Genomic DNA, 12,031 nt, shown 5'->3' with positions numbered 1-12,031 from the left:
AGTCTGGTGCTCTCTAAAAACTTTTGACTACAACTCCCATCATTCTCTGGCCAGAATTACATGTGTAAAGATAAAAACTGATGATGGCAGTATGCCAAGGGATCTTGTAATGTCTTAGAGACTAACCAAGGGAGTGAAGTTTGTAGTAAAAGGGCCCTTCTACACAGACCTAATGCCCAGGCAGAAAATCCCACAATATCTGCTTTGAACAGGGTTATCTGAGTCCACACTCAGATAATTCGATAGTCTGGGATATAGGGTTGTGTGAGAGGGCCCTAAGCTTTCATATCCTAAAGGTGCATCTTCCATGTAGAACTAACACACACTTGTATGGCTTAATGCTATCGGATCATGTATGGCTTAATAATATTGAATTATAAGTGCTGTAGTTTTATAAGGTCTTTAGCCTTCTCTGGCAAAGGGTGCTGGTGCCTGACGAAACTACAACTCCCATGATTCCATAGCATTGAGCCATGACAGTTAAAATACTGTCAAATTGCATTAATTCTGCAATGTGTATGCAGCTGATGTTGGTTTTTTGAGTCTGAATTTTACAGGAGCTGTCCAAGGTGATAAGCATACTTTGGCCTCCTAGTTTGTGTATAAGTTCCTTTAATGCTTAGGTTAAGGTTCAGACTGAAACATGGTATGAATTAGGTTCTTGTGGGTTTTTCCGGGCTATAGGGCCATGTTCTAGAGGCATTTCTCCTGACGTTTCGCCTGCATCTATGGCAAGCATCCTCAGAGGTAGTGAGGTCTGTTTTGGAATTAGGACAATGGGTTTATATATCTGTGGAATGGCTGGGGTGGGGCATAGAGCTCTTCTCTGCTGGAGCTAGGTGTGATTGTTTCAACTGACCACCTTCATTAGCATTTGAAGGCCTGGCTGAGCCTGGGAAAATCTTTTGTTGAGAGGTGTTAAGATGTGCCTGGTTATTTCCTCTCTGCATGTGGACAGTTTCAACAGAAAGGAAGAGACCATGAAAATGAACAAAATCTGGCTACCAGTATTAAAAAACTCTAAAATTACAACAGCAAAACAGCAGAGAGGAAACAACCAGGCACATCTTAACACCTCTCAACAGGGGATTTTCCCAGGCTCAGCCAGGCCTTCAAATGCTAATGAAGGTGGTCAGTTGAAACATTCACACCTAGCTCCAGCAGAGAAGAGCTCTTTGCCCCACCCCAGCCATTCCACAGATATATAAACCCATTGTCCTAATTCCAACAGACCTCACTACCTCTGAGGATGCTTGCCATAGATGCAGGCGAAACGTCAGGAGAAATGCCTCTAGAACATGGCCATATAGCCCGAAAAAACCCACAAGAACCTAGTGATTCCAGCCATTAAAGCCTTCGACAATACAATGGTATGGATTGCTTTCTCCACTGACACTGGATCTACAAACTGCCATTGAGCTTGCCTTTTGGCACAGCTTTTGCAAAAGGGCCATGGATGTTAATAATTTGCTCATTCGCCCATCCATATCTCAAAAAGCAGAAGATACAAAATAAAATTCTTATCTTTATCCAGCTGGTAAAAGCTTTGATGCCTGGTCACTTGGAAAAAAATCCATTTTGCCACAGGCGAGCGCCAGGTTATATGTCTGGTTCCTAATGCAGACAGATGATAGTAATAATCCCAGCGTAAAACGGATTCCCCTCCCAAGTAAATGCTGCCAGATCTAATTGCCACACCAATCTTATCTAGCCCTGTCTTTAGATAGCTAATATATTGCCAATGTGAGGATACAAACTTGTGTTTTGGTCTCATTGGAGAATTGCACTCCCCTGTTTTCATGGAGCTGGCTCCTTTAATGATTCTGCCTTCCAGGGATGCTATGATATATCAGATTTACTTACTGTCTATTAGCATCGGCCAGAGTGCATTGTGCTAATAAAATGGGCTGTGTTTACATCTATCAGCTGATATGTTGCTTTTAAAAAAATGTCATCCTTCTCACCCATTAGCCCTCTGTTTTCTTTCCTGGATCATTTATCTCTGTCTTCCTCCCTTTTCCTGTTGTGTCAGGAAGAATTAGGGTGGTTTAAGCCAGGGTTCTTGTTTTCGTCCTGTATGGATTTTGTTCTCTCTTTAAAGATAGATGTCTTCTTGTTTTTCTTTTTCTTTTTCAGAGGCATATTATTTCAAGCTGCACTCCTTTTAGAATGAGACCAGGAAAAAAGTGATATATAACATTGATAGCAGGGGTTCATTTTTATTTGTTTGCAAATTCTAGATTTGTTGAGCTGAAAGAAATCCATTCTGCGAGAAGCAGATAGATATCTCACACTGCTTTAGTTTATATGGAGGTGATGCAATAGACATCCGTACTGGGTTCCAAGCAAAAGAAGCATCAATTGGCTCATAAGATTCAAAGGATTTTAAGACAATTACATGAAATACAAGATGTTCTAGTGTGAAATATCAGCTTCAGTCACAAAATACTGGTAAGAGTGTATATATGAGTGCATTATTGCAATGTGTTTTCTGATTGAAGAAGTAACTTCACCTTTCTCTTTCTATGAATAAAGCTCATAGAATCATAGAATCAAAGAGTTGGAAGAGACCTCATGGGCCATCCAGTCCAACCCCATTCTGCCAAGAAGCAGGAATATTGCATTCAAATCACCCCTGACAGATGGCCATCCAGCCTCTGCTTAAAAGCTTCCAAAGAAGGAGCCTCCACCACACTCCGGGGCAGAGAGTTCCACTGCTGAACGGCTCTCACAGTCAGGAAGTTCTTCCTCATGTTCAGATGGAATCTCCTCTCTTGTAGTTTGAAGCCATTGTTCTGCGTCCTAGTCTCCAAGGAAGCAGAAAACAAGCTTGCTCCCTCCTCCCCGTGGCTTCCTCTCACATATTTATACATGGCTAGCATATCTCCTCTCAGCCTTCTCTTTTTCAGACTAAACATGCCCAGCTCCTTAAGCTGCTCCTCATAGGGCTTGTTCTCCAGACTCTTGATCTCGATCTACACCACCATATAATACAGTTTGTAACTGCATTATACACCAGTGTAGATGAGCCCCAAGAAGGACAATTAATGGGCTGAGGATTATTTTGGTCATTTTGAGCCATTGCCATATTTTCAGCACAACTAAAAAATTAAAATGATCATTGCCAGTGTCATACTAATAATGTGCTGTGCCCATGAGTAATGAGTAATGCATTACTCAAAAGAATATAATGACTAAGGACTAATGTGTTGATTTTAAAAACAATGATTTTAAGATCTGTAGAAATAAAGTATTGTGGCTTGCATTTTAATTTTCCATCATGCCCCAGAATGATTTTCTCTTGGCTTCACTATGGACAATTAAAAATATTTGACATGGGAGTAGACTGGATGATAAGATTGCAGATCTTTGCTTATTTAAGTCTAAAATGAAAGAACAAATAATTTCCAATGCATGTTGGTTTGTTTATTAAGTTTTCTCCACTCTGGGTGAAATTAAAGAATTTGTTTTGCACCTTGTTGTGATGGTTGTTTATAGTCAAACTGTAGAATGGTTGCTGTGTTGAACTGGATGAGGGCGAGGAAATTGAAGCTGAATCCAGAGAAGGCAGAGGTCCTCCTGTTCAGTCGCAAAGTCGAACAGAATATGGGGTTACAGCCTGTGCTAGATGGGGTTACACTCTCATTGAAGGTGCAGGTTCACAGTTTGGGAGTCCTCCTGGACTCATCGCTGAGCCTGGAACCCCAGGTGTCAGTGGTGACCAGGGGAGCGTTTGCACAACTAAGACTTGTGTGCCAACTGCGCCCATACCTTGGGAAGTCTGACTTAACTACGGTAGTCCACACTCTTGTTACATCCCGTTTAGACTACGGCAACATGCTCCACGTGGGGTTGCCTTCGTAGACTGTTTGGAAACTGCTAATAGTCCAATGCACTGCAGCCATATTGTTAACTGGGGCATCACACAGGGAGCATACAACCCCACTGTTGCAGCAACTCCACTGGCTGCCTATTAGCTACCAAGCATGATTCAAAGTGCTGGCTTTAGCCTATAAAAGTGAAAGTGAAAGTTGAAAGTGCAATGACCCAAGACTGCTTACGGACAACAGCTATGTCTTTGTATGATATGTGATGTTATTTTATGTGATGTGTTTAATAATGTTTAATGTTTTATCAGGGAAGGGTCAATTTTGATGTTTTATACTGTTTTTTAAATCAATGGCATTGAATTGTGTCCAACACTGTGAACCGCCCTGAGTTCCCTTCGGGGTTGAGAAAGGTGGTATACAAACAAACAAACAAACAAAAAACCCCAAATAAATAAATGTTTATGATTGTTTCAGTGATTGAGGAGTGTTGTTTTTCATGAAGAGCAGTGTATTGTGTGCAAAATTTATAAAGTCGCACACGAATCCTCCATATCAACAAGTGATACATTCCTGGCAGGAGTGCAGTTATGACTCCATTAAATTAGCTTACTTCCAATCCCAGCATACCACAGAGTAGTATATTATTTATATGGTTTTATTTACTTGGTTAATAAATCATGCCAGTTGTCTCCAGAAACGTAACTACAGTGTTCCAGGAGAAGAATAGTTAAAATGATAAAAATAACAATTTCAGTACAATCCAGCAATTTCATTAGATAGCCAATGCGGTTGCTATTGCCCATTTTTTATCTCAAGTTTAGCCACGTGTGCTTCCTCTATTTTATCAGTTTTATACTCCTGATGTTTCACCCACATCTATCAGAGATTTTGAGGTCTGTTGGAAACTAGTCAAGTGAGCTTTATATATCTGTGAAATGTCCAGGGTGGGAGAAAGAACTATTTCTTTATTTACTGTCCTGATTTTAGGGTTTTTAAAAAACTGGTAGCCAGATGTTGTTCACGTCCATGGTTTCCTCCTTTCTGTTGAAATTGTCCACATGCTTGTGGATTTCAGTGGCTTCTCTGTGTAGTCTGACATGGTGGTTGTGAGAGTGGTCCAGCATTTCTGTGTTCTCCAATAATCTGCTGTGTCCAGGTTGGTTCATCAGGTGCTCTGTTATGGCTGACTTCTCTGGCTGAAGTAGTCTGCAGTGCCTTTCATGTTCCTTGATTCGTGTTTGGGCAATGCTGCTGCATTGGGTGGTCCCTATGTAGACTTGTCCACAGCTGCATGGTATACGCTAGACTCCTGAAGAGATGAGAGAATCCTTCTTGTCCTTTGCTGAATGTAGCATTTGTTGGATGTTTTTTCAGTGGGTGTGTAGATAGTTTGTATATTGTGTTTCCTCATCAGCTTCCCTATGCAGTTAGTGGTTCCCTTGATGTATGGCAAGGACACTTTTCCATTGGGTGGATCTATATCTTTACTCTTGTGACTTGTTCTCAGTCTTCCAGCTCTTCTGATGGAGTCTCCATTGGCCTGTAGAGTCCAGTTTGGGTCATTCAGTTCACCTGGAGGAGGTGGAGTTTGCAGATTGTTTTTGCACCATCTGCCAGGGCTTTAATTGTGCTTTTTTTTTTTTTACTTGGATGATGGTTGAAGTTCTTATGTAGATATCTAACTGTGTGTGTGGGTTTTCTGCAAACTGTGCGGCCCAATTTTTTATTGGGTTTGTGGATGACTAGGACATCTAGAAATGGCAGTTTTCCTTCATTTTCTTTTTCCATGGCAAATTGGATGTTTGGGTGGATGCTATTGATCCAGGAACTTTTTGAGGTCTTCTTCCCCATGGCTCCAAATTGTGAAGGTGTCATCCACATATCTGAAACATATAGTGGGTTTTTGTTGCTTTTTCCAGGGCTTGTTTTTCAAAGTGTTCCATGTAGAAATTTTCTGTGGTTTGGAAGAAATTGGATGGTTTTAGATGTCAGCACAGATAGAGGTATAATAATTAGAGAAGACCATAGGCAATGAGGTCTCTGCTGATACAGTGCATACCCACTACAGCCTATATTTTTAGATAATAGCTACCAAATTCATGAAGTGGTTTTGTTGATGATTTTGAATTTCTGGGACATTGATATAGCGAACCTTAGGCTCCAACTGCCCTTATTCTTTACTGTCTGACTCAGGACTTTATCACACAAGGGAGCTTTTAAAACTGGCATTGAAGAGTGTCTCTATTGCATAATATCATGTGCATTCTGCAATCAGTTTACCTTCTCCCTGTCATTAGCCCATCCTTTACTATTGACAGGAAAAATCCATCAATCCCACAACATTCCCATGACATATCCTGGGTGATGGACCTAAACTATTCCACTTTTGTGCTGGCATGCAGAAGTGATACAAGGGAGCAACACTTTCCTTATTCCTGGTTCACATCCTCAGCTGTTTAATTTTTAATTTGTGGTAATATTTTACTTATAAAAATAACCATTGCTGGAACTGTGAAATTGCTTTAAAACAATAAAAAAAACTATGAAGCAGCATATGTTAGGAAAACGGGGGATTACGAGAGTATATGCAACCATGAAACCATGGTGAATTGATGCTATTGCATTAATGGAGCGAGGTGAAATAGCAAATGTGCTCATGTCGCCACAAATGATGATTGTGTGACTGCCATAGAATAGCAATTTTGTGCAATAAAATTATCTTTTTCAGATTCTTTCAGAGGTGGCAAATGTGTATTAATTGGTAATAAGAAATTTACTGTATTGTTGAAGGCTTTCATGGCCAGAATCACTGGGTTGTTGAGTAGTTTCAGAGCTGTGTGCAGCTGTGTTCTAGGAGCATTTTCTCCTGACTTTTCACCTGCATCTGTGGCTGGCATCTTCAGAGCCTCCACGCCAAGAAATTAACTGTAGTAAAATGGTAGCACAAGATTTTTAAAATTTTGAATTCAGAATTGGAGTCAGTCAGTACAGTTCTTCTAATGCTGGCTCCGCCCAAAATTTCTTCCAATGCTGACTCCATGAATTTGACTCTCCACAGTCTTACTGGGATAGGCAACAACCTGTTAAGGATAATTATTAATGCTCTTTGGGGCCTTTTAGAAGAAGTAAAAGTGTGCATATGTAACAAAGATGAAAACACTGGCAAACCTGTTTCCTTTTATTTCTCTTCCTTTCTCCATTGTTGTGTGTGAACGTTCACACCATCCTTTATGTCACACCTTTTGTATCCTCTTTAATCACAGCTTTGCTCCTTCCTTGGTTGTTGTATACTTTTCTCAGTCCTTCCTAAGCAGTATTTTTGCAAATGAATCTAGGTCAGGCAGGGTTGGGTGACCCAAATTTCTCCTTTTAGCAGCACATGTTGCTTCTACCTTTTCCACAGGTCCTTGAAGGGACCCTCAAGCCGGTGGGGAAACATAACATTAAGCCTCTCCTTTTTGTATTTAAATCCATTCACATAGTTTTTATCTTTGAAAGTTGTAGGGTGGTATTATTTCTCTTTCCTTCCCAATTTCTTCCTACTTTATGAGCTGTGGGATGAGTACACGGTGCGGAGCTGTGGGCTAGCATACAGTCTCCAGGGCAATTTGGCGGATCTCAATCCCTCCAGCCTCCTTGGTTCAACCTTAAGAGGCCAGCACTTGCTCCAGCAAGTCTCTAGGAAGGGAAACTCATATTTTAAATGAATTACAGAACCATTTGCAGATTTTGTAATATGATAAAATACCTGTTTTCCAAACCAGAAGCAGACTTGTGGCTACTGCCCTATTTTTTTGTATGTTTTTATTGCTGTGGGGGAGTACTTTTGGATAGATATCTCTGAATCTCTCTCTATCAAAAAAAAAAGCTAGACAAGAATGAATGTATAAATATGGATATAAGTCCACTTCATATGTATTCTGAGGGGACATTTAAGGGCCAAAATTGATAGATTTTGACATATTCTGAAGATAGGTGGAATGGCATTTTTGGAAACGGGAAAACTCTAGGACTTTGTTGACCTTGGCTGCCACCAGAAAGCGCAGAAGCAGAGAGAGAGTAGAGAGGACAGTGCTTCTTTTAGGTTCTTAGAGCAGTGGTTCTCAACCTGGGGTCCCCAGATGTTTTTGGCCTTCAACTCCCAGAAATCTTAACAGCTGGTTGAGAACCACTGTCTTAGAGGATGGATGAAGCTCCAATCTTTTAACATCTCCTCAGCAAAGGGGTTGGCTCTTATCTTTTTTATATATAAGAATTAAGGTACAGTGCTTATTTGGACCCATATATATGCGGCCCCATTTTTGTAGTTGGTTTTTAAAGACTTCTACATGAGTAATATAATATAATCCCTGATAGAAGCCAATATGTATTTGGGCTGTTGTAGGTTTTTCAGGTTATGGCCATGTTCTAGAAGGATTCCACAGATATATAAACCCAATTTTTCTAGTTTCCAACAGACCTCACAGTCCTCAGAGGATGCCTGCCATAGATGCAGGCAAAAGATCAGGAGATAATACTTGTCTGTTGGAGCTAGATAAGAATGTTTCAACTGGCCACCTTGATTAGCATTTGATGGCTTGACAACACTCAAACAAAGGGGAACTCCAGACAAGAAACAACCAGGGACAGCTAATCATAGAATCATAGAATCAAAGAGTTGGAAGAGACCTCATGGGCCATCCAGTCCAACCCCCTGCCAAGAAGCAGGAATATTGCATTCAAATCACCCCTGACAGATGGCCATCCAGCTCCATCCAGCTCCTGTTTAAAAGCTTCCAAAGAAGGAGCCTCCACCACACTCTGGGGCAGAGAGTTCCACTGCTGAACGGCTCTCACAGTCAGGAAGTTCTTCCTCATGTTCAGATGGAATCTCCTCTCTTGTAGTTTGAAGCCATTGTTCCGCATCCTAGTCTCCAAGGAAGCAGAAAACAAGCTTGCTCCCTCCTCCCTGTGACTTCCTCTCACATATTTATACATGGCTATCATATCTCCTCTCAGCCTTCTCCTCTTCAGGCTAAACATGTCCAGCTCCTTAAGCTGCTCCTCACAGGGCTTGTTCTCCAGACCCTTGATCATTGTTTCAATTGCCACATCGATTAATCACCTCTCAACAGAGGATCCCCCCAGGCAGTAACAAGCTACACCTAAAAACTGTCAGGACATGAAATGCTAATCAATGTGGCAATTGAAACATAAACACATAGCTCCAACAGACAAGAGTTCTTTCTCCCACCCTGGACTTTCCACAGATATATAAACCTAATTTTCCTATTCCAACAAACCTCACAACCTCTGATGATGCCTGCCATAGATGCAGGCAAAACGTCAGAAGAGAATGCTTCTACAACATGGCCATATAGCCCAAAAAACCTACAACAACCCAGTGATTCTGGCCATGAAAGCCTTTGACAAGTCAATATATATTTTTCATGGCCAGCATTCCTGAATGAAAGAATACCAAGCAAAGAGAAGAAGAAGAAACATTTCTGAAAAGGAGAAACCTTTTAGACAATTTGTTTTTCAGGTGTAAGGAGAGGATAAGATAGCAGGTTATGCTGATTTATGACATGCCAGGATAGTAAAGACCAAGTCGATGCGGTAGATTAAGGCCACCTAAAATCACATTTAGTTGCTGCATCATAGTGTTGACTCATGCTCAGCTTGTGGACACCTAAGATTCCTAGATCACTTTCATGCCAAGTGTTCTTCCCCCTCTAAGAATCTGCTAATACGTCACTGGTTCTGGTCCTTTCAATGAAGTATGTTGGATTGGTGCTATGAAAAATATTGTGGGAAGGAAAACAGAATTGAAAGAAGCCTTTGTTGAAAAAGTTTGAAGACAAGGATGAGAATATGAATACATTTAATGCTGTGCTTAGGTTGCCACTTTGTTCTTTGTGTCTCTAAACATCTTTAAAACTTGCACAATGCTGCCCATTTCTAACCGGAGTTGCAATCAGTTGCAATCTTAATGTCATTTCTTTTTCTATTCTGTCTTTTTCTCTTGGCATCCAGTTTTCTACTGGTTTTCTCCTGCTTGGTGCTCTCTGTCTTTTCTACTATTGATGACTATGAGGCGAGTTCCGAAGGTGCCCTCTATATTCTGGTAAGTAAAAGGTTGAGGCAGAATGGAAATGCCACCCGACCAGCTTTTCAATAGGGGCTTTGGGGTGCCTCCTTCGCCAAAGGGAAGGGAGGCTACAGACAGAGACCAAATATGTACTTAAGGTTCAGGAAATCACAGAATAATTGAGTTGGAAGAGACCTTGTGGGCTATCCAGTCCAACCCCCTGCCAAGAAGCAGGAAGATCTCATTCAAAGCACCCCCAACAGATGGCCATCCAGTTTCTGTTCAAAAGCCTCCAAAGAAGGAGTCTCCACCACACTCCAGGGCAGAGAGTTCCACAGTCAGGAAGTTCTTCCTCATGTTCAGGTGGAATCTCCTTTCCTATAGTTTGAAGTCATTGTTCCACATCCTTTTTTTCCCGGGCAGCAGAAAACAAGCTTGCTCCCTCCTCCCTATGACTTTCCCCCACATATTTATACATGGTCATCATGCCTCCTCTCAGCCTTCTCTTCTACAGGCTGAACATGCCCAGCTCTTTAAGCCGCTCCTCGTAGGGTTTGTTCTCCAGACCCTTGATCATTTTAGTCTCCCTCCTCTGGACACATTCCAACTTGTCAACATCTCCCTTTATATTGCAAATGTCAGTAATTGGTTCAGTAGAATTGTAGGTTGCAAGTAACTCTTCTTCCTATTAACATTGTCAATCAGGCTTTGTAACAATATTGACAAAGACAATTTAAACCAGTACACCTTTCTGAAGGGCATTGCCCTCCCTTTAAACTGATGTTGCCTGTCCTTAGTGATAATACTGATATTTCAGCAGGCCTACTCACCTCAGTCTGCTTTTACATATTCTGTGTTTATTGTGTTTTAACTTTTCTCTCATGTATTTTAATATATGTATGTTTTAATATATGCTTTTATGATTGCATTTAAATTATTAAATTATTTTAATACGTGATTTTAATATCTACTGTGCCCACCTCAAGTTGAAACAAATTATTATTATTATTATTATTATTATTATTATTATTATTATTATTAGGAACACAACAAGATGAGTCCACAGCAGACAAGATCACTCTGCTGGCTGTGGTATTGATCACACGTGGGACACTTCCCAAGTGTCTAGGACTGTGTGATTTATCATTCATTCATTCATTCATTTATTTACAGCTTTTATATTCTGCCCTTCTCACCCCGCAGGGGACTCAGGGCGGATTACAGTGTACACATATATGGCAAACATTCAATGCCAATTTTTGACATACAACATATACAGACATAGACAGAGGCTATTTAACCTTTTTCTGGCCGCCAGGGGAGCTGTCGCTTTCATCGTCCATCTGCGACGATGATGAAGCACTTCTGCATTCCCACATGCTTCCACGCTGGAATGCTTTGCTGGAGTCTTCTTTATGGCCTCATAAATCAGTTAATTTAGCCTCCCCACACTTTTAAGGTGGTTCCTTGTTTTCCTACTTGACAGATGCAACTGTCTTTCGGGTTGCAAAGGTCGACAACAGGCTACACATAATTGGTTGGAAACCCACTCCAACCAGAGCTGGCTTCGAACTCATGATCTTTTGGTCAGAGTGATCTTAATGCAGCTGACACTCAGCCTGCTGTGCCACATTATTATTATTATTATTATTATTATTATTATTATTATTATTATTATTAGATGCAAGGCCTAAATGTTTTTTGTTGTCTATGTTTGTTTTTACAATTTTACAGTTTTTATTGTTTTAATCTATTGTCATACGGTGTTGATTTGATATGTGATGTTTTATACATGACATATCAAATCAACATATCATATCAATACAAGGCATTGAATTTTGCCATTGATTATGTTGTGAACTTCTTTGAGTCCCCCCAGGGGTGGGAAAATGCCATAAATAAATAAATAAATAAATAAATAAATAAATAAATAATATTGCCAAATTTCCAAAACTCCAGTTGATCAGTAAATCTGCACAAAATTGCAATTTTAAATGGGTGGGTGATTTGCATAACATCTGAAATCCCCAAAATATTCATAGAGGAGTGGTTGTAATGAAAAATATAAGCAGTGTAGCAAGTAAAGGCGCCGGGATTGTGGTGCAGCTGGCTGAGTGTCAGCTGCATTAAG

At 40.5% G+C, this 12,031-nt stretch overlaps 1 protein-coding gene across 10 annotated transcripts in view; it reads left to right on the top strand.

Moving 5' to 3' along the window:
• KCNQ2 (potassium voltage-gated channel subfamily Q member 2) overlaps window positions 1–12,031 on the top strand; it is a 148,610-nt gene that overhangs the window by 45,506 nt on the left and 91,073 nt on the right. For all 10 annotated transcript variants that reach the window (XM_067468233.1, XM_060771943.2, XM_067468231.1 and 7 more), the window contains exon 2: window positions 9,846–9,936. In XM_067468233.1, coding sequence (XP_067324334.1) covers window positions 9,846–9,936 — 91 coding nt within the window. The remainder of the gene's footprint in view (window positions 1–9,845; window positions 9,937–12,031) is intronic.

This window comes from Anolis sagrei, chromosome 4 (genome assembly GCF_037176765.1).
Source record: "Anolis sagrei isolate rAnoSag1 chromosome 4, rAnoSag1.mat, whole genome shotgun sequence".
Lineage (NCBI taxonomy): Eukaryota > Metazoa > Chordata > Lepidosauria > Squamata > Dactyloidae > Anolis > Anolis sagrei.
Note: the sequence above shows the minus strand (reverse complement) of the source record. Positions and strands in the feature narration are given on the sequence as shown.